At 42.0% G+C, this 25,435-nt stretch overlaps 1 protein-coding gene across 2 annotated transcripts; it reads left to right on the forward strand.

The window, feature by feature from the left end:
* The first annotated feature begins 3,344 nt into the window (after nucleotides 1-3,344).
* Nucleotides 3,345-18,081, forward strand: SIX4 (SIX homeobox 4). 2 transcript variants are annotated; one of them, XM_032245929.1, is made up of 4 exons: nucleotides 3,345-3,456; nucleotides 3,665-4,497; nucleotides 7,268-7,956; nucleotides 13,726-18,081. In XM_032245929.1, the coding sequence occupies exons 1-4, from the start codon at nucleotides 3,454-3,456 to the stop codon at nucleotides 14,520-14,522; spliced, it is 2,322 nt and encodes a 773-aa protein (XP_032101820.1). In that variant the 5' UTR covers nucleotides 3,345-3,453; the 3' UTR covers nucleotides 14,523-18,081. The 2 variants fall into 2 exon arrangements, with proteins under 2 accessions (XP_032101820.1, XP_032101819.1); XM_032245928.1 differs by lacking the exon at nucleotides 3,345-3,456 and having other exon boundaries at nucleotides 3,581-4,497.
* Nucleotides 18,082-25,435: the final 7,354 nt, after the last annotated feature.

Consider the following 25,435-nt stretch of genomic DNA (forward strand, 5'->3'; position numbering starts at 1 on the left):
TTTTAGATTCAGGGGGTACATGTAACCAAATAGTGAAAATAGTATCCAATAGGCAGTTTTTCAACCCTTGACGCCCCCTCACCCTCGCCTCATCCCTCCCACCCCTTTTGAAATTCCTTGTGTCTGTTGTTCCTATTTTTATGTGCCTGTGTACCCAATATTTAGCTCCTGCCTTTTTTTCTGTCATCCAGGCTGCAGCCTCAAACTCCTGGACTCAAGCAATCCTTCTACTTCAGCCTCCCAGGGAGCTTCGACTACAGGGGCTCACCACCATGGCCAGCTAATTTTTAAAAATTTTTTGTAGAGACATGGTCTCACTATGTTACCCAGGCTGTTCACAAACTCCTAGCCTCAAGCTATCCTCCCAAGTTGGCCTACCAAGGCACTGGGATTATAGGCATGAGCCACTGCACCTGGCCTAGCTTCCACTTATAAATAACATGTGGTATTTGGTTTTCTGTTTCTGGAGTAACTCATTCAAAATAACAGCTTCCAGCTGCAACCACGTTGCTACAAAGGACATGATTTCGTTCTTTTTCATAGCTGTGTAGTATTCCATGAGCAACACAGTTTTAGAGAGTCTATCAGTACAATAGACTCAATGTTCACAGCATGACACATGTAGAAAACGGAGGCAAGTATTCATCAGTTTTACAACCCATTTGGCAAAACCAGTGCTCTGGGATAAACTCTACACATCCTCAAGTCTAGTATTCCAATCCAGTGTAGCTGACCATGTTTCAGTCTACTTTGAACTGCTGGCAGAATGAGCTCTGAAGTCTCAACTGACTACAGGAACCTGGATCTTGGTGTGTATTTCATAGCTTGTCCTGCTGGAGGTATGGAATACCAATGTAGCTAGCTACAGGCTACAGATGTCATAAAAAGCCACTGTTGCTTTTATATATAATCTGTTGAACTTGATGCTCTAGAGACAAATATACAGAAGGCATGCAGAAGCCCAGTAAGCTGTTTTTCCAAGTCAATGCACTATATTTGATTGATAATAATTCTGAAGCAGACACCTGGTTTTGGATGGCCCAAAACATACCTAAAGGAATTTTCATTAGGTATACACAACTAAAAAGACTCCTACTTTGCACTATCAGGAAGAAGATAACAAATATTTACCAAGGATTACTTATTCACCAGGTGCTTTCTGGCACATCTTATCTCATTTAATCCTCACAACAACTTAGTCTACTTTTTATAGTCAAGTAGCCAATAACTGGCAGAGCTAGGATTAAACCTATGTCTAGTTATCTGATCCTCAAATCCACATCCTTTCCACTAAACCACACCATATCCTGTCTACTTTGTTCTGACAAATGTAGAACAAATATAGAATTTTGTGCTTTAAAAATTCAAGGAATTAAATGCAACGTGGTCTCGTGGATTGGCTCATAGGACAAAAAATAGACATTAATGAAAAAAAAAACCTGTGAAATCCAAATAATGTCTAGAGGTTAATAGAAATGCACCAATGTTAATTTGTTTAGATAAATATGCCATTATAATGTAAGATGTTTAGAGGCAACTAGGTAAAAGGTAAGTGGAAACTCTACTATTTTGGTGACTTTTCTGTAAATCAAAAGCATTCCAAATTAAAGTGTATATATTTTTTAAAAATTTGGTCAGGCATGGTGGCTCATGCCTGTAATCTCAGCACTCTGGGAGGCTGAGGTGGGCGGATCACTTGAGGTCAGGAGTTCAAGACCAGCCTGGCCAAAATGGTGAAACCCCATCTCTACTAAAAATACAAAAATTAGCTGGGCATGGTGGCAGGTGCCTGTAATCCCAGCTACTCAGGAGGCTGATGCAGGAGAATCACTTGAAACCAGGAGGTAGAGGTTGCAGTGAGTTGATAATCACACCACTGCCCTCCAGCCTTGGCATCAGATAGAGACCCTGTCTCAAACAAAAACAAACAGGCAACCAAAAATTCAAGGAAGTTTTGGATCTCAGATATTGTCCTGAAGCTTGGTACCCAACTGGATGTTTCCAGTGGAGTAGAAACACGTGGTTTGTTTTTTTTTCTGTTACTATAAATTTTAAATCTACCAGAGATGTCAACACATTAGGGTAGTGCAAAACCAAGTTAAATCCTACATCAAATGACATGTTGGTTGACCAGCAATAAAATGCAGCCTGTCTACAAAAAACAAAATCTTGCCAAGTTTATCATGACAGCAGGTGACCTAGACAGCTGCTTTGTAATATGCTGAAGTAGGCATATATGAGTAGCTGGGAAACAGACACAATACAAGGCCACCCTGAAGAAAAGGTTAGGATGATGTCATTAAAATGTTGAATTTTGAGAAAGAGCAGCAGCAGGCAAACATGACTGACCTACAGTAATCAAAGAAGCAGAAATGGATTATCCCTTTTGGAATTAAGATCTCGGGCAAATTACAAAGGAAAGAGATACAACTGCAAACAACAAAAGACTCCACCCCCTACCCCACTCTACTGCCACTTCAGCATCAAAACAGAGGGGGAATCTTCCATCTGTGCTGTGGAAAACGGTTTCTAATACTGCACTGATCTGGATGACACCTGCACATTCTAGCCTATCGTCTTTAAAGAGCTTTTCATATACTTACATTAAAAATGTTCATGTAGAAAACTTAAATTTCCATATTATTAATATTATTTAAAGCTTCGATCTCTTCCACACAACTCATCCGGATAAACATATGGTTTAATATTCTACATGTTTAATTATATCATGTTCAACTCAGTTGTGTTGCCCCCCTCCATGTGGCTTAAGGTTAAGTACATTTTTGAAGGCTTCTTGTTTTTGTCTTTTCAGTGCGCTATTTATACTGCTAATTTTAAGGTTTTCAAGCATTTTTCTACCTTTGGAATTTTAATTTACTGTAAATGTTAGCCCCTTAGAACATTTCCTAGTGTCGTTTTATTTCTGACCCTTTTGAATACAAAATCCTTGATAAAGACATCCAAAAAGGGGGGGGGGAACAGGGACATACTGTGGGGCTTCTGAATTGTCCTCTGAAATTCTGTCATCTAGATGCTGAGGGTGGTCTCTTTGTTAAAAATTTAACCATCCAGAACTTAAGGCCATACAGCTAATATTCCCTCTGGAATCGTAGGGCCGCTCTTTGAAAGAGTTGTCCAGTTTTTAGGCCGCATTAGGTAATTTCCCGCCCAAGAGCGTGGCTCGGAAAGAATGTCGGTGTTTTCCTTCAGGTATAGGTGCCTGGGGGTCAGGGGGAGAGGGAAAGGCTAGGGGTGGAGTGGGAGGCGGGTGATCGACAGGGATAGAAATGGTGTCTCCTCCTCCCTCTGAATGCGAAATAGCCAATGAGGTGGCTCGGCCGGGCCGGCCCGGCCGCCAGTGCCATATAGTATGCAGCAACCGGAGGAGTCACGTTGGGGGAACGGCAGAAAGCAGCTATCCGTTTACACTACTTTGCTCTAGCAGCTATCTTAATGGTGACTGCGTGGCCGGGGGGAAACCTGATCGGCCAGATCCAGCCGAAACCGGGAGGGAGGGAGTGGGCTTTCCGGAGGGGGGGAGGAGGGAGGGAGACGAAGAAGGAGGAGTAAGAGAGGGGGAAAGAAAGAGGAAAAGAGTGCGAGGGAGTGAGGGAGGGAGGAAAATAAACAACAAAAAATGTCCTCTTCCTCCCCCACCGGGCAGATTGCAAGTGCGGCGGACATCAAGCAGGAGAATGGGATGGAAAGCGCCTCGGAAGGGCAGGAGGCGCACCGAGAAGTGGCGGGGGGCGCGGCGGTGGGGCTGAGCCCCCCGGCTCCGGCCCCTTTTCCCCTGGAGCCGGGGGACGCCGCGACTGCTGCTGCCAGGGTGAGTGGCGAGGAAGGGGCAGTGGCGACGGCGGCGGCCGGAGCGGCGGCGGATCAGGTACAACTCCACTCGGAACTTCTGGGCAGGCACCACCACGCCGCCGCCGCCGCGCAGACCCCGCTGGCCTTCTCGCCAGACCACGTCGCCTGCGTATGCGAGGCACTGCAGCAGGGGGGCAACCTGGACCGCCTGGCCCGGTTCCTGTGGTCCCTGCCCCAGAGCGACCTGCTACGTGGCAACGAGAGCCTGCTGAAGGCGCGGGCGCTCGTGGCCTTCCACCAGGGCATCTACCCCGAGCTCTACAGCATCCTCGAGAGCCACAGCTTCGAGTCGGCCAACCACCCGCTGCTGCAGCAGCTCTGGTACAAGGCGCGCTACACCGAGGCCGAGAGAGCCCGCGGCCGGCCGCTGGGAGCCGTGGACAAGTACCGGCTGCGCAGGAAATTCCCCCTGCCCCGCACCATCTGGGACGGCGAGGAGACGGTGTATTGTTTCAAGGAGAAGTCGCGCAACGCGCTCAAGGAGCTCTACAAGCAGAATCGCTACCCTTCGCCCGCCGAGAAGCGGCACCTGGCCAAGATCACCGGCCTCTCCCTCACCCAGGTCAGCAACTGGTTCAAGAACCGCCGGCAGCGCGACCGGAACCCCTCCGAGACCCAGTCCAAAAGGTGAGCGCCAACTTTCCTCCTCCTCCCCCTTCCTCTCCCCCACCCCTTCCCAGCTTTCTTTTCCTCCAAGTGCTCGCAAACATGGCGCTTACCTTCCCCACCAGCCTGGTCCGGCTGCCCACCTCTCCCCGCCCCCCACCTCTCTCCTCGGCCGGCTGCGGTGGGGGACGGCGGAGGCAAGGGGCAGGGGCGGGGGGACCTCCCTCCTTACCCTCCCCCCTCCCCCCAGAAGTTTCTGGTTGCCCGCCTAGGTCTCAGTCCCCGCCCCCACCTCGGCTGGTCACTGCTGCCCGGCTTCCCCCCCGCCTCCCGCTGGCTTTGAAGTTGCCACCCTCTCCCCGCTTCTGGCGGAGCTAAGGAACCCAGTGTGGACGCCGGCACCGCAGCTCTCTCCGGCACCCGAGGCCCGCAGAGGTTGCGGGCGCCGGCTGGGGTCTGCACTCAGCGGGGTCACACCGGGCCTTGAGCGCTCGCACGCTCCCGGATCCCCAGGGTTCAGCCGACCCCGGGGCCAGCGCTGGAGGTCGTGGTGGCTGCTCTGTAGGGAAGAGAGTGTTGTGGGGCTTGCAGCGCAGAAGGGGTCTCGGAAAGTCGAGGTTTCATATGACAGAGTTAATCATTCACCCTGCCCCTGTGGTTCCCTTCGCGGCCGCGGCAGCGTGGGGTGCTGGTGCGGCCCGACTCTCTCGTGTTTTGAAACCTGATTCTGAACTCCTTAGGATCGGGTTTCAGCGCAGCCGGGGTAGCAGGGCTGAAGGGCTGCTTCCTCCCTTGGTCCCCGAATGCTGCTTGGCTCCCTCCCGGTTTGGTAGTTATGGGTGGGGGGCAGGCTGGCTTACGGCGGACGGCAGCAGAGCAGTGGGGGCGCCATCAACGCACCTCCTTGCGCGCCCACCCCACTGGGTTTGAACTTTTTTACTGACAAGCTGTTTTCCCCCTCTGGTAGAAAATACCGGATTTTCCACCTTTTTGTGCGTCTTCCCGAGTCAGACACTTGGTGTGTGCGTCTGTGTGTTTTGTTGGACGAAACAAAGTAAGGAGAAGGTCGCCTAAAGACCTGGTGTCCAGCCCCGCGGGGATAGGAGAGAAAGAATCCAAAAGCAGCTCGAAGGTGCTGCTCAGAGAAGGAATCTGGGAGCCGGGGATCCTGCCCGCCTGGTCCAGGTGAAGGTGATCTCCCAGCGCATTCCAGAGCCGGCCTCAGCCCGCCTTTGACGCTTCTGGGTCCCTGTGGGGGTCCGACGGCTCGGGCCCTGGCATTCCTCGCCCTCGGCTGGGAGGGAGGCTCGGTGTCCTACCTGACCCTACCCGGTAACCAAAACAAAACGTGCACCTGGATGTGCGTGCGCCTTCCGCAGATAATGCGGAGAGGCCCAGAGAAGGCGCTTGGGTTACTCGGTGCCACCTGCCCCGCGCCCAGTAGAGGCCGCGGATCCCGCGCTCGGGGACCAACGGAATCCGCAGGGCCAGAGTAGAGGGTGGGGAGCGGGCACCAGGAGCAGGCCAGCTGCCCCACCGCCTCCGCTCGCGAGCCAGGCACGCTCCCTAGGACTCCCTCACGCCTCACTGCCGGCTTCTCTGTACCCCCCCCCATAAACCCCACACTCCGCCCCCGGCCCAGTTGCCTGGTTTAGGCCCCTCTCCGGATCTACCTCCCACCCGCACCCCCGGTGAGTCACCCTCGCAGACAGCGACGGCGGCTCAGCCTCAGCTCATAAATCAAAGCGCTTTCTGCGCTCCTGGCCCTGCAGCCCAAAGCCCGGGTAATCCTCTTCCCTCGGCATGAAAGCGAACCGACCGCGGGGCACTGCGGGGATGTCGGATCCTATGCTGGGCCAAGTCCCGCAGCGCTTCCAAAACGTCTCTGTTCTACCCTCCTTTGCTGTCCCTCCCAGACTCAGACCAAATGGGAAACCCCCACCACTACCCACCCCCCAACCCCGATTTGGTATTTCTCCCAAGTCAGAGAGATGAGAAACAGGGTCCTGGCTGGAACAGACGGACCAAGGATGTTGGGGAAGGGGTCTAATAGTTAAAAGGCCTCTGAGTGACCCACACCCTTTCCCTCCCACCTCACCAGGGCACTGGATGGTGTTTGTTAAATAGGCCCCTTTGGCTTCCTTTGGATTCAAAGGCGACTGCACATAACTGTTCTTGGGTTGAAAGTGCCTTTTCCTACAACAAGGACAGCCACTTTGTTGAATGAGAGAGTTGTCAGTCTGGTGGAGTAGAAGTTTGGGAGCAGGTGAGAAAATGATCTCTTGTTAACTAACTGACCAAAAAAGAAAAGCTGAACACTTCCCACCTCCTGCTCCTTTGGCAGTTTCATTTACCTCTAAAATAATACTAATCTGAATTGGTTTGAGAGGAGGGGAAGGAGTTCCTAAACAGGAAAGACTGACCACCTCATCTAAGGCGTTTTTTTCTATGGTGTCAGTAGCAGTAAGGACTAGCACTTCTACACTATGAAATCAAATATACATTTCCTCTGTAATGCTGAATTTACATCTTCCAGATCTCTGGACTTTCCTTGAATTTATTGTTATTTTAAATGATTGGGATCTGAGAGTTTATCTTTCCAGATTCTCTGGCTGGTCGGAATCTGCTGAAAGGCCTCTTAGTTTAAATAGGACTAGCAGACACCCTGCTGTGCTTTCCTTAATTACCGATTTTAATGGATTTAGAAGAAGCTGGTTTTCCAAACAAGTGGCACTATGTAGAATGTCATCCCCCTGACCTTCTGATCGTCTTGATTTCCCCCTCCATCCAGTGAGTCAGATGGCAACCCCAGCACTGAAGATGAATCCAGCAAGGGACATGAGGATTTATCTCCTCACCCACTCTCCAGTTCATCTGATGGCGTCACCAACCTCAGCCTTTCCGGTCATATGGAGCCAGTATATATGCAACAAATTGGAAATGCTAAGATATCATTAAGCTCTTCTGGAGTTCTGTTGAATGGAAGCTTGGTACCTGCAAGTACGTCACCTGTCTTCCTTAATGGAAATTCTTTTATTCAGGGACCCAGTGGAGTTATCCTTAATGGATTAAATGTGGGAAATACACAGGCAGTGGCTTTGAACCCACCAAAAATGTCATCAAACATTGTGAGCAATGGTATATCCATGACTGACATACTGGGGTCTACCTCCCAGGATGTGAAGGAATTCAAAGTCCTCCAGAGTTCTGCTGCTAACTCAGCAGCCACCACGTCCTACAGCCCCAGTGTCCCTGTCTCATTCGCAGGGCTGATACCCAGCACTGAGGTGAAAAGAGAAGGCATTCAAACAGTGGCTTCCCAGGATGGGGGCTCTGTAGTGACTTTTACTACACCAGTGCAAATTAACCAGTATGGGATTGTCCAGATCCCCAATTCTGGTGCAAACAGCCAGTTCCTTAATGGGAGCATTGGATTCTCTTCACTGCAGCTGCCCCCTGTGTCAGTGGCAGCTTCACAAGGTAAAAATCTCATTTGGTACCTTAATGCACAAGGAAATGTGTTCATCAGCTGCTGTAAGTGACGCATTTGGTGATAGCTATAGATTGATGTTACGGTTCAGATACCTTATTAGCTGTAGAATAGTCTTAACGTGATTCTCCTCTTTCACAATACCCATGTCATATCCAGCTTGCTTTATTCCCTTTCGTCATGAGGATGGGCTTTTATTTTACTAACAACTGAATGGAAAAATACAGTTCATAGCAAGTCCTGCCAATTCTACAATTACAGAAATATGATGTCAATCAGTGCTTACAAAATAACTCACTGCTTGACATTTTAAGATTAAAAATTAATAAAATTGCTAAGAACACAAAATTAGTCTAGCAGTTGGTAAGAATGCATATACTTTACCTAAGCATTATTTATTTGATGAAAAATGCTTTAGAAGAACAAGCTAAAAAGACTGGATCAACTATGTTTGAATCCTGTTCCTCCTATAATTAAGACTAACAGACCTAAAAGAAAATCAGAGCAATATGCAATTGGGTTTCTATTGCTCAGCACACATATTCACCCCCTAAATGTGTGATTTTATTTATGACGACAATAGTAAGCCTTATTTTGTATGTTTGTGGCTTTACTAACAGCAATCTTCCAGAGAAAGTACTTAACTGAAATTCAGGAAAACTGAGGCGGATATATCAGTTCTTCACTGACTTTAAGCAAGCCTAGATGCTGTTTGTCATTTTCTCTTTAAAGAAATAGGAATGGTTAGAATTTGGCAGTGGAGTTTGCATAATCCCTTGAATTCAGGAGTGGTAGATGTTAATGCATGTTTGCCTTCTTGTAGGCAAATCTGAAAATCCAGATTTTTTTTTTTTTTTTGGAGACAGAGTCTGGCTCTGTTGCCCAGACTAGAGTGCCATGGCACAATCTCTGCTTACTACAACCTCTGCCTCCAGAGTTCAAGCCATTCTCCTACCTCAGCCTTCTGAGTAGCCGGGATTACAGGTGCGCACCACCATGCGCGGCTAATTAGTAGAGACAGGGCTTCACCGTGTTGGTCAGGCTGGTCTCGAACTCCTGACCCCCTGATCTACCCGCCTCAGCCTCCCCAAGTGCTGGGATTACAGGCGTGAGCCACTGCACCTGGCCCCAGATTTTTACAAAAGCAAAATAAGTAATTGCTGACCTTAGAAGTCTGCTTCCTATAAGATGGTTTTACAAAAAAAAAAATCAATTTATGCACAACTCTCTTGTTACCACAACTGTAGTCAATGTCAGTTTATTGAAGGAATTAATGGAAAAATTGTTCTAAATTTCATTCTGTACATTTGCTTTTCTTTAGGCAAAATGGAAGTAAAACAAGACAGTCCTTCAGCATATTATTCAGTTCATCATTGTTCCAACTTATGGAAAGCATTAAGCTAAGTTACTATCCAACATAGGGCAAAAATATGAAAACCACAGGGAAAGCCAAAGGGCTTAGTTTGATAATAATTTAATGTTGATCTAATTTCTTTTATCTCATTAGGAAAATTTCCAAACAGTAGGTCATATTTTAGAGGCAACAAATTTGAGCGGAAAGAATGAGTTATGTATATTGAGGGAGGAGAAAAGCAGAAATACATTTAATTGTGTAATCTAGAAGAGTACTGCTGTAGAAAATTATTATGAACTAATAGCTAAGTTTTTAAATGGGACATTTAATAGGAATAAGAATAGCATTTTCAGTTAAAATAGCTAAGATCAAATGACAAGGTTGTCAATCCTTAGACCATCTGGGTGAGTTGAAGGATAAGTTTAACCAGATGGTTAAGTTTAATCCAGTAAGCAACATCTCTGTATGGTAGTTGGGTACTGCGGTTGTCAATAAAGCATTTTAGGTATTCAGTTTTTTCTCACAAACAGATACTGAGCTATTCTTTAAAATGTCTAGGCAAGATAGACTTACCTTTCTATAGTTGGGATTAATGTAGAAAACTAGAATATCTACCTACATCTTTTACTCACTTTACAGTCTGAGCAACAAGTTTGTTTTGTTTTGTTTTGTTTTGTTTTGTTTGGCAAAGACTCACTTTCTCACCTAGTCTGGAGTACAGTGGTATGATCTCAGCTCACTCCAACCTCTGCCTCCCAAGTTCTAGTGATTCTTTTGCCTCAGCCTCCCAAGTAGCTGGGACTACAGGCATGCATCACCACACCTGGCTAATTTTTGTATCTTTAATAGAGACAGGTTTTCACCGTGTTGGCCAGGCTGGTCTTGAACTCCTGACCTCAGGTGATTCACCCACTTCAGCCTCCCAAAGTGCTGGGATTACAGGCATGAGACACAGCAACTGCCTTAATTTTTTTCATATCATCATTAAAAAGTTCTATGTGGTTTTTCAGTTGGGCTTTTTATCTTATTGTTCAATTTTTTTTTCTTTTTTTTTTTTTGAGACGGAGTTTCACTCATGTTACCCAGGCTGGAGTGCAATGGCACGATCTCGGTTCACCACAACCTCCGCCTCCTGGGTTCAGTAAATTCTCCTGCCTCAGCCTCCTGAGTAGCTGGGATTACAGGCACGCACCACCATGCCCAGCTAATTTTTTGTATTTTTAGTAGAGACGGGGTTTCACCATGTTGACCAGGATGGTCTCGATCTCTTGACCTTGTGATCCACCCGCCTCGGCCTCCCAAAGTGCTGGGATTACAGGCTTGAGCCACCGCGCCCGGCCTTATTGTTCAATTTTTAATTCAATTGTAGTTATGCTCAAAAATCAAATTTTAGATCAAATCTTCTTTTCTCCCTTTTATATATGTTATATTTTCTACAAATTCAGAAACACTTATATTCATTCAGTAGCAGTTGGGGAAAACGTTGCATATATTATGCTATTTATGGCTGTATAAAAAAGATAATCATTTTGTTCATGCATATATTGACAAACAATTTTATAAATATACATGCAACAACATAAACATCACCTTGAGGTTTTTTTTTTTTTTTTTTTTTTTTTTTTTTCCAAAAATCAGCTGCCTAAAAAAATTTTAAAGAGGCTGGGCACGATGGCTCACTCCTGTAATCCCAGCACTTTGGGAAGCCGAAGTGAGTGGATCACAAGGTCAGGAGTTGAGGACCAGACTGGTCAACATGGTGAAACCCCATCTCTACTAAAAATACAAAAATTAGCCGGGTGTGGTCTTGGGCACCTGTAATCCCAGCTACTTGGGAGGCTGTGGCAGAGAGCTGCTTTAACCCAAGAGGCCGAGTTTGCAGTGAGCCGAGATCCTGCCACTGTATTCCAGCCTAGGTGACAGAGTAAGACTCTGCCTCAAAAAACACAAAAAAAAACAAAAATTAGCCGGGTGTGGTGGCACATGCCTATAATCCCAGCTACTTGAGAGGATGAGGCAGGAGAATCACTTGAACTCACCAGGCAGAGGTTGTAGTGAGCCAAGATCATGCCACTGCACTCCAGCCTGAGCAACAAAAGCAAAACTCTGTCTCAAAAAATAAATAGATAAAAAGAATTATAAAGCATACTTAAGTTGAAGTCAGTGTTTTCAAATAAAAGCAGTTTTTTCATATGTGTGGCTTGAAACAAAAGTTTATGTTAGGGAGTAACTGAAACATACCTAGAAATGTTTTTCTTAATGCCAGTATTTCTGTGATTAAACTTTGTAGTTAAATGTTTTAAAGGTGTTCACATATAGTGTCTTCTTATTCCTTAAAGATATTCCTTTGCATTTAGGGTTCTTAAAAATATTTGGAAGACATAAACAGCCCTTTGGCACTTATTTATCATAGAGGTGATAATATAATCACAATATTCTAATAATTCAGGAAGGAAAATGTTTTAGGTGAATGATTACCTTTTAACATTGAGCTGCTCTCTCAAAAAAAGTAGTTTACTGAGTCCAGATGTGGTGTCACACGCCTATAATCCCAACACTTTGAAAGGCCGAGGCAGGAGGTGAGCCCAGGAGTTCCAGACCAGCCAGCCTGGGCAACATAGTGAGACCTCATTTCTACAAAAAATTTAAAAATTAGCTGGGCATTGTGGTGCGTACCTGTAGTCCCAGCTCCCTCGGAGGCTGAGGTGGGAGAGACTGCTTGGACCCAGGAGATTGAGGCTGCATGAGCCACATTCACGTAATCCCAGTACTTTAGGAGGCCAAGGCTGGTGGATCACTTCAGCTCGGGAGTTCGAGAACAGCCTGGCCAACATGGTGAAACCCCATCTTTACTAAAAATACAAAAATTATCCAGGCATGGTGACATGCATTTGTAATCCCAGCTACTCAGAGGTTGAAGCAGGATAATCTCTTGAACCTGGCAGGGGGAGGTTGCAGTGAGCAGAAATCGTGCCACTGCACTCCAGCCTGGGCGACAGAGCAAGACTCTGTCTCCAAAAAAAAGAAAAAAAAAAAAAAGAATTTACTAAACATCTAATTTAAGATCAGGATAAATAGCCCACCTATTATAAGAGTCCCCCCAAAGACCATATTTGAGGTCCTAGATTATCTAATTGCCATCATCTCATGCCTATGTAAAGACTCAGGGGAAAAAAAAGGGTTTTATCTGATGGTAGTGGGAAGTCCAGTTCATCTACATTGTCTGAGTGATCTGATTTGAACATCTCTGCTTTGTACTTAACATTTCTTTTTCTACTTCTGGTCTCTATAGACCATTATTCTGAGAGCTTCAAAAGATACAAACCTTTTAGAGAAGCATTAGCTCTGATCCTTTATGTAAATCCGTATTTTAAAAAGCACATTTCATATTACCATTAATTGTTCCTATTACTATAACACTGAAAATTCAGAACTGGCACAACAAAAGAAAACAAAAGCATTTGAATGTTTTGTTGACTTGACATTACTTTATGGTTAGTTTGGTGAAAGTTTGCAACTTGTCTGTACAGGTTTATATGGTTAAGTTTTAACCACCAGGGTAGCTCATTTTATGTGGTATTTTCTACAATGCCATTTATTTATATTTTATGTCAGTTACTGAGCAGTCAGTCCTGAACGAAGGCATTTCATTTTGCATTTGTATCTTCTGGTTATAACTGTCAGGGCTAGCAATAACTTTCAACTAATTAAGAGATGTCAAGTTGTTAATGATGAAACAGAAACTTGACTGAATCAGAACTTAAGATTTTTTTTTCCCACAGTTGGCTTCTAACTAATAGTTCTCAATCCCTCTTTGTCATCAGAATTACTTGGGAAGGTGGGTACTCTAGAAACCCAGTTCCCACCGTTACTCAATATTCCTGTGTAACAAACATGCACACATGCCCCCTGAATCTAATTTTTTTTAAAGAAAGAGAAATGATAGGCAACAGAATCTTTGACGTGTTCTATCCTCAAGACCACTGGAGGTCATGAGACATAAAAAGTAATGGTTTGGAAGTCACTGTGTTTCCTAAGAAGCTGATGAAAGATGGGGAACATAGGCACACCTGTGACTCAGAAATACAATTAGTTTTTTTGGCTGTGTTGTTGTGGTTAAACAAAATAAAAGATGTCTCTATACAAAAAATATATATATGTATTTACTTGGGGGGTAAAAACAACTGTTCTAAGATGTATTAAGTCATACTTTCAAGAAGAAGAGACTGGGAATCTATAGTTTTAAGTGTTCAAAGTAATACTGAACCAGAATTGGGCTAAATTATTGTATGGAAGTGTTGCTTTTTTATAGATACTCTACCTGAGAAAAAAAACCATGTGTGTAAAACTTTTTTTCTTTCCCTATCACTTCCACCAATGATAATCAGTACTTTATTTTTTCTAGGTAATATTTCAGTAAGTTCAAGCACTTCAGATGGGAGTACATTTACAAGTGAGTCGGCCACAATCCAGCAAGGAAAGGTTTTCTTGAGCTCCCTTGCTCCCAGTGCAGTGGTATACACGGTTCCTAATTCAGGCCAGACTATAGGATCTGTGAAACAGGAAGGCTTGGAGAGGAGCCTGGTATTTTCTCAGTTGATGCCTGTCAATCAGAATGCACAAATAAATGCAAACCTATCTTCTGAAAACATCTCGGGGAGTGGCCTCCATCCACTGGCCTCCTCGTTAGTTAATGTATCTCCAACTCACAGTTTTTCCCTCAGTCCCCCTACACTACTAAATCCCACTGAGCTAAACCCTGACATTGCCGATAGCCAGCCAATGTCTGCACCAGTGGCAAGCAAGTCTACTGTGACATCTGTCAGCAACACTAACTATGCAACTCTTCAGAACTGCTCCCTTATTACTGGTCAAGACCTAATGTCAGTCCCTATGACTCAGGCTGCCCTTGGGGAAATAGTTCCTACAGCTGAAGACCAGGTAGGTCACCCCTCCCCAGCAGTACATGAGGATTTTGTCCGAGAACATCGTTTGGTTCTGCAATCGGTAGCTAACATGAAAGAGAATTTCTTACCAAATTCTGAGAGCAAAGCAACAAGTAGCTTAATGATGCTGGACTCTAAATCCAAGTATGTCCTAGATGGCGTGGTTGATACTGTCTGTGAAGACCTGGAAACAGACAAAAAAGAGCTCGCCAAGCTCCAGACTGTCCAGTTGGATGAAGATATGCAAGACTTATAAACTTTATTTCCTCCTCACCTCTTTTTGGCATCAGCGGCAAATCTTTTCATGAAGCCTCAAGGACACAACACATTTTCCCATTTAAAGGAAAACACTCTAGTTTTGCAAGTATATGCATATGAGAGACTTTAGATTGATCTGCATGAAGATCACACTTAAGTATACAGGAGTAGAACTGCATTATTGCAGCCTTTTTTTCACTTACAATGTTCTCTTTTAAATAGATGGAGACAAAGGAACAAGGTGAAATGTGTCAAGTCAAAGTGAATCATTTAGTTGACTCAATATAACTCTTAAGGTCAAAATGGAACTTGATAGTTTTTAAAATTAAAAATGTATATACCTAACATAGAAAATTAAAGATAGCTGCAGACCATTAGAAATAATACAATTGTTTTTGTTTACTTTTACTTCATGGGCATTGAAAAGGTTAAGAAACATAAATGGTACGTATTTTTAAAGTTAGGTAGCATACATATATATACACACACACACACCTCTCGTTTTCAGCATTTTTAAAGAAAGTCTTGGGTTAAGTCTCAACACATTTCCAAATGTGATTTCTAATAGCTCAGTGTGGCTGAGAAAGTTCGGAACTCCACTAAAAACTCTGAAACTTCAGTATGAATGTAAATATATCAGTTCTGTAAGCAGGATTTGAGTAATTACAGTGAATTTTATTTATACTGTATATGTTTCTCTTCAGGCGCTATGAACTGAAAAAGAAATGTTTTCTTACTGTTTAATTTATTTTTATTGTTTGAACAGGAAGTGAACACAGTTGTTTCCAACAAAGTTATACTTTTTGTAGGATTTTTAAAATAATGATTTTTAAAACCAGGAATCTATTAAGGTCAATATTAATAACACTGAAACAGGAAATCTAACTCCCAATATTGGAATTTTGCTACTTTTTTTCACAACCTTGTTCTTTATTTAGCAACTCTCCAATTCATTTAAATATGTTTTCTATGGAATTCTATGTGCCTTTTTACCTTGTGGCCTTTTATTAGTAGTAAGGTACAGAAGTGTCAACAGAAGCACTGATGGTTCTTTTCTACTCTCTATCTAACAGGGTTAATTTCACCACAAAATTGCTTTAAATCTGAAGAACTTAAGTTTCACCAAATATTATATATGACATTTATTACACAAATGGATAAACAACTAATGATTGTGGATGCTTTCATTATAAGGAAAATAATAAAGTTATAGATACCATGTAAAAGCGATTATACAGGCTATGAAAACCATTTCAAAGTAAAGAAAATATGTAAATTCTGTTAAGCAAAATTCTTTCCTGTTGAAACTTAGTTCTAAATGTTTTGAATCAATTGTTACACTCTGACACATGACTGTTGTTTGCACTATATTGTCATGTCTTCTTTAAAAGTAAATATTTTGGGTTTCTCTAAGAAGCTTGTTTAATAATGTTGTAAGCTGTGGCTATAGTTTTATCAGGACTCTGAACACAGATGAAACAATGCGAATACATTTATGTAGTAAGTAAAGTTACTGTCTAGTCTCTGAAAAGCAAGAAAAGTGAGAAAATAATTTCTTCAGAGATAACTTAAAGTTGCTGAACATAAAAATGTTAGCACATCTTGCTTTTTTCTATGATTAGAACAAAGAGCCCACTCTAGTTCTCTACACGTCAATCAACCAAGCATGTTGAATAAGGGACATAGGGGATTTAACTTTTGTTATTACAAATTGAATTTGCAGGTATATATGAAGAACCCTATGAAGAATTTCTCTCCCATCATTTTGATAAAGAACTACATCATTTTTTGATAGAATTGGTGAATGTTCCTAAACTGCTGACGCTACATGTTTTTTGTTTTACAAGTCACATGTTTTAGAGTTCTTTTCCACTCTACTACTACTTATACAGCTTGTTTTTTCTTTGAGTGTGTGCTGATCCTGTTACTGAGATTAATTACATGGCTCTGTAGTGTAGTTTACATGAAAATGATGTTTTCCACTTGATTGCTGCAGGTATCAAGAGTTTGTTAATTGTTTTCAAATACTCATTCAATAAGAGAAATGGGAAGGTTTTTAAAGTTATATATGCTACATATATATAACTGGAAATGTTTTATATGTTTTCCTAAAATATAATAAGCCTCTCTTTTATTCAGCGTTCTTCCTCTTTCTCCCTTAAGAAAAAGAAAAGATAGCACAAAACTTAAGACTTACCTAGAAAACCTATTCATACTCCCATCATGATGTAATAATAACCCTACAATTACTTCAGGTAGCTATACAATATACCAGGTAAGAATCAATGCATATTGTAAAGAACTTACTGTTCTTTTCTATTCTTTCAATAAAATAAGGGTCAGTTGGTATGTAGCCCATGTATATGTGAATGGAGTAAGATAAACCCCATGATCTCCTTGCACAGAATTGCAAATGTCTTTTGCCATACCAAGGGCCAGACACAGAACCCTTGGAGTTCATATGGCAGAATTTCCCTCTTACATAAACCAATGCTTGAAGATGCTGCAAATGACCCTCTAATGATCCCTGAAGATCAAAATAGGGGTAAATAACTCCCTGCAAAACCCAACCCATGCTGCTGGCTGTGGGATTTTTGGTGTAAGCCTATCTATGCACTCTATCAGCCAGAATTTGGCATTTAGCTCTTAGTTAAATCTAGTAAAGGACAGTCTATTGTTTAAAGAGAGGGTGCAATTGTTCCTCAATCAAGCAAGAGCACCTGTGTTGTACTGCTTTATATCTCATGTATATTTATAGTAATGAAAAGACTTCTTGAATTGTACACATTTCAGTGCCTTTCCAGTGTTATGAAAGGCAGGTAGATATTATAGCCCTAGGTAAGAATCCATAGTTAAATTGCACACTGACCTTAAATCTCTCTGTATATGCCTTGTATCTTGCATGTTAAAAGTTGGATTATTGGGCATGTGTGGCAGCCTGCCCTGCTACATGCTAGACAAGTGCATTAGTATATAGCCACAAGTTCTTCATTCTCTAAAATGTTTTGACAGATCATCTCATAATAAAAATAATTCAAGGAAACTATGGGGAAAAGAATTACATTTCACAAAAGATGTTTTAAACTCTTAGTAAAACTTAGATAATAGAGCTTAGCAGTTACTTTGTATCTAATTGATACATTTCATGTTAATTTACAACCATACATTTTATTAATCAAAATTATATAGCATGTGACTCTTTTGGCTTTCAGGGTTCTCAAAAAAATTATTCTTTTGTTGCATGTACTGTATGTTTAGAAGCAACCAGTTATATACTCAATATGGTTTTACTGTGCCTTACACAAAGAGAAACTCTATACAGAATGTATATCATAGGGTGGGGTAACAGAGTCTTTACTGCACTGTTAGGTGATGGCACACAGAGCATGTCCCAGAACATTTCTGTGCTTAATTACCCAACCAAAGAGATCTAAAGTATGTATGTTGTACTGTAATGGGGGTTTAATGCCTGGACAATTAAGTGTTTTATTTGTTTTCTGAAATGATGTGAACTTATTTTTCTAAACACTATGCTAAATAAACTTTATATTTATACATACCTTGCATTGAAAATTATTTGGGGAATATTGTGTGCGTGTGTGTGTTTTTTAATAAGAGTAACCCATCTTAATAGAAAAGAAACAAATAATATTGGTTTTATTTATCCCTAGAAAAGCGAAGAAGAGGAAGGGAAAAAACAAACATTTCCAAGGCTGACAAATAGTTATGTGGCCAATTGGCATGATTTTGGAAAAATAATCTTTGTCGGTCTTTGTGCAGAATTATGCAATTAATTGTACTGCATACTCAGAGGTAAATTATTAGACTGCATCCTCCATAAAAGGAAGAAGTGTACCTTCTCCTTCCCCACCTTCTTTTTTGCCCAAGAGATGAATGTGATGTTTGGCACACAGCAGTTACTTTGTAGGGTTTAATGGAATTAAATTGAAGGGCCCAAAGACCTATTTTCAACCTTATTGAAAGAGCTCAATATCACCCATCCCTGGGGCACTGCCATTAGCCAGTCTGGTACCACCACAGTTGGGTCCAGCAATAGTTTCACTGAAAGTAACAAGTAGAAAGACATTGCTGCTGACTATGTAGAAAATTTGGCCTTGATACAGTTTGGTCCTAATTTAAAAATTACATGACATCTGATTTTCTATGCTTCTTACAATGAAAGGAAGCGAAGGCTAACAAAGTAGATTGGAAACCAACTGTACAATTCTGCAAAACTAGTTAAAGCCATCAATTTCAGATATTATCTCTAGACTTTTATATTCTTGTCATTCCGCTCATTTATTTAGCAATTTTATATGTAAGTAAACCTTACCAGTTAACATGAGCAATGTTTCAGTCAATGAGTTTAGGGTCCCAGTCATGGAGTGGTTACATTTTAGAACCTTAAACAAACAAAGATTTTTAAACATTTGACGAGATTATTGCTCTACTTAAAACATTGTGGCTCCTCAGAAACTAGCAAATTAAACAAAAACCCTCAATGGGAATTCAAGGCCCTCAGCTAGATGGTTTCCATCCCACTTGTTCACTTGCCCTTAAGAAACAGTAAATGGGCCAAGTACAATGACTTAGGCCTGTAATCTCAGCACTTTGGGAGGAAGAGGCAGGAGGCTGCAGTGAGCTAGGGTGGTGCAGCTGCACTCCAACCTGACTGACAGCAAAATCCTGTATCAAAAAAAAAAAAAAGGAAGAAACAAGAAATGAAAATTTACCTTTGCATATCACCATTTCCAATACAGTAGATAGTAAATAAATAACAAGACACATTCAGATAATGGTCAGTGTTATATAACAAGGAGTAATGAGATTGAGAATGTGAAATGGTAGGGTGGGAGACATACATTAGATTGGTCAAGGAAGTTCTCTGAGGAAGTAACGTTTCAGCGGAGGTAATTGAATCAGGAGAGGAAGCCAGCCAGTAAGACCTAGAAAAGGGCATTCCAGACATAGAGAACAGCAGGTGCAAAGGCCCTGAGAGAGGGACAGAGGGTCTGGATTACAGGGTTAACTCTAGGGGTCATGTGATAAATCTTGTTAGAGAGGTAGGCAAGGGCAGATCACAGGTAGAGCTTTATTGGTCTCAAATAGTTTGAATTTGAGTCTGAGAAGCCACTCATGGCTTGTAAGCAAGGAATAATGTAACATGATTTACACTTTAAAATGTTGCCATGGCTAATCTGGAGAATTGAGTTGCAGGAGGCAGGAGAGCCAGAACTAGGAAACTATTGCAATGTTGTCCTGAGCTGTCAGACAGAAAATACTTCAGGAGCTCTTGAACCGCACAGAGGGCAGTTTGCCCTCCAATTGTCTCCAGAATTTTGTGCTCTGCAAAACTTATGTCTATGCTGCTGCCTGCTGTTAGCCAAAACCACTTACTGCTACCGAGGATGATTGTCACAGCCTGAACCTCCAGGGTGGTAGATCTAGCTCCCTAATAGATATTTTCAAAATGTCCCAGTCTACCTAAGATTCTACATGGAAAATTAAACTCTCATCTCCCTAAGCCTGCCCCATTCTGTGTTGCTCATTTTAGCAACATTTATTCACTGAGATGACCAGGCAAGACATCTGGGATTCACTCTGGAGTCTTCTTTCCCTTTCTTCTCCCCACCTTTATCAGATCACAAGTCTATCCAAGTCTGCTCTTTTTCTGTCTCTTGACTCAGTTTCTTCTCCATTACTAAGGTTACTACTATACTTTACGCATTTATCATTTCTCTACTGAATTATTGCAACTGCTTTCTACACAGTAGCCCAGTATCTGGTCCTCATTTTGGCCACATAGCAACTATATCCAAATGGAACTTTCAGAATTTAAGACATAACCCAGCCTCGTTTTCCACTTTAAAACGTTCCATGGCTCTTCAATTGCCTATGAAATACTGTTTAAACCCTTCACCATACAAAGTCTCCTTGATCCCATCCCTGCCTCTCTGCCTCATCACATCTCTAGCCATATGAAACAGTTCCCCAAAGGAAACAGATTATTTCGTAACAACCCAATCCCCAAGACTCACTCAATGTCACATCTTCAGGAAGCCTTTGTCATATTCTCACAAGTAGAATTGTGCGTAGCCCATTTTGTGATTAGATAAGGATTTATACCTTCCTTTAGTGTGGCACTAATCATACCACTGTAAGTTCATGTTTGCCTCTTTACATGTTTATCTTAGTTTCTCCAGCATTTATTATTATGCATGGGGCATGGTAGACACTTAAAAATTACTTGTTGAATGAATAGTGATGGTACTAGTCATCCATTCCTTTAAATCATTTCATTGCTATGGATTAGGGAACTATATTGCTAAACTGGGTAAAGTATTATCCCTATGTAGAGCACAAAAATAAATTAGTACATTTTGGAGTGGACCCTGATAGTGGTTCCTCAAATATTTTAATATTAGTGAATGGCCTTTATGGTAATCATTTTCATTAGTACGCCAAGGTTTTTGCACTTAACATGCAAGTTTAAAGCTGTGTTCCAGATGACAGAGGTTGGCTAAAGATTGTCAGACAAATGGGACATTAACAAAAATGTAGTTACTGAGCTTTTTTCTTTTTTTTGAGCATTTTTTAGACCAATGTTTTAAAATACCAGTGATGTACAGAAAAGCTATTTATACTTATGTATCTATAAACTTTCTAAACATTTTCTCTGTGGGTATATCCACATTATTTGCATTTGAACTAAGCAGATATCTGAAGAGTCAATGAGGAATAGTAAATGAAACATAGAGGTAGGCACCAAGAAACCTAGATTCTAATTAGCCTTGAGACTTAGGAACTACTGTATCAGTTCACCTCACTGGATGCTGTATTTTTTCTGTGAACTGGGTATGTTAGATATTGTTATAAGATATGAGAAAAAAAGGGTTTAATAAAATTCATTTACCCCTACAGAGTTAAGTTCAAATCAATTACAGAGGGGAAGTACATGGTGATCTGCTAAGAGATGCAAATTAAATATTAAATAATGGGGATGGAGTCAGCAACCTGTGACCCACCAGGATTATTTAGAGGTGTACAGCTAGGTGAGGCCAGTCTGGGTCTACACTTGTCCACCTTCTTCATCTGTATCCACTTTGCCCCCTAATGGGTCTGTCATTTCCTCAAGCATTGGCCTACCTCCCTAAGTGCCTTAAGTGATAATACTGATGTTGATGGTTAACAGTTTTTTTTTTTTTTTTTTTTTGAGATGGAGTCTCATTCTTTTGCTTAGGCTGGAGTGAGGTGGCATGATCTCAGCTCACTGCAACCTCCACCCCCCAGGTTCAAGCGATTCTCCTGTCTCAGCCTCCCAAATACTTGGGATTACAGGCACCCACCACCACGCCTGGCTAAGTTTTGTATTTTTAGTAGAGACAAGGTTTTGCCATGTTGGCCAGGCTGGTCTTGAACTCCTGACCTCAGGTGATCCACCTGTCTCAGCCTCCCAAAATGCTAGGATTATAGGCATGAGCCACTGCATCTGGCTGTAATTTACATTTTTAAGGAAGGCTTTTAAAGACAAACACAAGAGGAACCAGGCTGTAATAATGGCTGATAAATTGTGGATTAGTAAAATTGAGCAAGGAGTAATATGATTTACACTTTAAAATGTAAATAAAAGCCAGTTATTCCCACTGAGGATTTTTCCCTATTTCTAAGTGCAGCAGAGTGTGTGTGTGTGTGTGTGTGTGTGTGTGTGTGTGTGTGTACTTAGGGGACTGGGAGAGAAGGATGGATAAGGGGAGAGGCAGAGAGACTGTCACCCTTTATCCATTTCCTTTTTTGTGTGTACCACTTCCCTACTGGGTATCAAGGCCTAGGCAGTAAAATCTAAGCTGTTGGAGCCTCAGAAAGCAATTAACAGTGTAGTTTCCCCCACACCTATCTTATCCACAGCCTGAAAAAATTTCCTTCCAGATGATTTCTGTGTTGAAAAGATAAGTCATTAGCTATAATGAAACCATAAAAACTAGCCACTAGTCATAGAAAAACAAGGGTTGTTTGGTTGCTGGTTTTTTGGTGTTTGTTGTTTAAGATGTGAATTACTTAGGAGATGTGCAAAAGGAAAACCAAAAATACGTTTTGTTGAAAATTAGGGAACATAATGAATTTTGTATTCACTTTATTTATTTAAAAAGTACATTCTTGCCTGTGTTCTTTATCAAATGAACAACCTTAGCTTGGTATGAGTGCATTACTCACTACTCAGCAAATTGATTTTATTAACACTAAATAGGAATGAGGATGAATTCAATCCTGTCCCTGCATGAATAATCATCAGGGGTCTTAATCTTAAAAGATGTTGGAGGGCCAGGTGCGATGGCTCATGCCTGTAATCCCAGCACTTTGGGAGGCCATGGCAGGTGGATCACTTGGGGTCAGGAGTTCAAGACCAGCCTGACCAACACGGCGAAACCCTGCCTCTACTAAAAATACAAAATTTGGCCAGATGCTGTGGCTGACGCTTGTAATCCCAGCACTTTGGGGGGCCGAAGCAGGCGGATCACGAGGTCAGGAGATCAAGACCATCCCGGTCAACATGGTGAAATCCCGTCTCTACTAAAAATACAAAAATTAGCTGGGCGTGGTGGCCCACACCTGTAGCCCCAGCTATTCAGGAGGCTGAGACAGGATAATTGTTTGAACCTGGGGGGTGGAGGTTGCTGTGAGCAGAGATCCCGCCATTGCACTCCAGCCTGGGCAACAAGAGTGAAACTCTCTCAAAAAAAACAAAAAAACTTAGCTGGGTGTGGTGTGGACACCTGTAATCCCAGCTACTCAGGAGGCTGAGGCAGGAGAATCCCTTGAACCTGAGAGGCAGAGGTTGCAGTCAGCCGAGATTGTGCCACTGCACTCCAGCCTGGGTGACAGAATGAGGCTCTGTCTCAAAAGGAGGGGCGGGGAGATGTTGGAGTGTTTTATCCCAATTACACTAAACAGATTTTCCTAAATCTCTTCAACAAACACCCACTAGATTTAAGAATACATGCAATCTCACCTAATAAGAGTCCTTACTTCTATTCTCATTATAGTCATTCTCTGATATCTTAACAAACACATATCTGACTTTCTGAGAATGAGCACAAATTTTTATATAAGGTAGCAAACTGGCAGTATTGTTAATACTGAGTTCCCAGTATTATAGTGAAACTATGTTAATACAGAATTTGTGTTATTTCAAGGAGAAGTGAATTAGGCTAAAACTTACCTTTAACTATTTTATTTGAAATGGTACATATTAATAATATAAATTAAATGTATAGACAATATCGTTCAAGACCATCCTGACCAACATGGTGAAACCCTGCCATGTTGGTCCATATGTAAAGTATCTAAAGTGGAAACACTTTATCAAACATCTTAAATCCCTTGGAAACCCTCTCAAATACAGAGGCCATTGATTGCTAAATATAAAGTATTTCTCTCTGTTTATCATGCAGATCTATGAAAATATTTTCTGTTTTTTTTGAGATAGAATTTCACTCTTGTTGCCCAGGATGGAGTGCAATAGCACCATCCTGGCTCACTGCAATCTCTGCTTCCCAGGTTCAAGCAAATCTCCTGCCTCAGCCTCCCAAGTAGCTAGGAATACAGGCATGCACCACAATGCCCGGCTAATTTTGTATTTTTAGTAGAGACAGGGTTTCTCCAGGTTGGTCAGGCTGATCTCAAATCCTGACCTCAGGTGATTGGCCTGCCTCAGCATCCCAAAGTGCTGGGATTACAGGCATGAGCCACCATGCCTGGCCCATGAAAATATTTTCTAAGTTATTATATGCCCTATAAATGAAAGTGCCTTTTTTTTTTTTTTTAAACACAGAGCCCCACCCTGTTGCGTAGGCTTCAGTGCAGTGGCATAATCACAGATCACTGTAGCAATCCCCACAGGTGTGTGCCACCACATCAGGCTAATTTTTTTTTTTAAGAGATAGGGTCTCACTATGTTGTCCACACTGGTGTTGAACTTCTGGCCTCAAGCAATCCTCCTGCCTCAGCCTCCTAAAGTCCTGGGATTACAGGCAAGACTCACCATGCCCAGATAAAACTGCTTTTTAATTTATTTCCATAATTCAAAATGTTTACTTAATTCATACTGACAGACCTCTTTTCAGTATTTCTTAGTTGGATTTCTCCATGAAAACTGTTAGATACATCTGTAAATCAAAGTAATTATTATGAGGAAAAGGAAATAGTTAAGTGCAATCTTTGATACACTGTCCTAAATCTGACCTTAAATACCTGACGATCATATTACCTTACATGCATGCTTCCCAGAGGTCTAAGTAAACATAAGTCACATATATTCCCCAGACATTTTCACTGATGTAAAGAATCTGGCAACATTCAATGGATATTTGAGCTCTCATGTGCTACCCGATGAAGCCCAAATCTTGTCAATGCCAATGCATTTGTATATAAACAAAAAACCAGGCCTCTGATTGGGCTTAGTTGTGTGACTTGTCTTGGATGATGAAATGTGAGCCAATATAACATCTAATCAAAGGCTTCTGATTTGCTTCTGTGGTTTCATTTAACTTGCTGCCTTAGAGATTCCATTTTCTTGTACTTTAACACAACCCTGGGTAACTCTTAGCTGCAGGATGTGAGACACGTGCAGCAGACCTGAACCCAACTCACAGCTCAAAGCACAGCCAATCCAGCTGTCCCTTACATCCAGAGGTGAGAAAAAAAAATGTTTATGTAAGGCATTAAAATATTTATGATTATTTGTTATGTAGCAATATTGCAGCAATAACTAATATACACAGAAATTAGATAATCAAATTTGTTGGACATAATCCAGTGACCTTCTAATCTGCCTAGAGTAATCCCAGAGTTCCAAGCTTGTTATCCTCCATTCTCCAGACCCCTCCCCCCAAAACACTGACTCCACAGATGAGC

This window comes from Sapajus apella, unplaced genomic scaffold (assembly GCF_009761245.1).
Source record: "Sapajus apella isolate SASKATOON/1434 unplaced genomic scaffold, GSC_monkey_1.0 scaffold59, whole genome shotgun sequence".
Lineage (NCBI taxonomy): Eukaryota > Metazoa > Chordata > Mammalia > Primates > Cebidae > Sapajus > Sapajus apella.

Excerpts from the sequence above, each read along its gene's own strand:
- SIX4 (XM_032245928.1), top strand. The coding sequence starts at position 3,638 with ATGTCCTCTTCCTCCCCCACCGGGCAGATTGCAAGTGCGGCGGACATC. Across the intron at positions 4,498-7,267 it reads TCCGAGACCCAGTCCAAAAG|TGAGTCAGATGGCAACCCCA; the intron begins GTGAGCGCCAAC and ends CCCTCCATCCAG. Across the intron at positions 7,957-13,725 it reads GTCAGTGGCAGCTTCACAAG|GTAATATTTCAGTAAGTTCA; the intron begins GTAAAAATCTCA and ends TATTTTTTCTAG.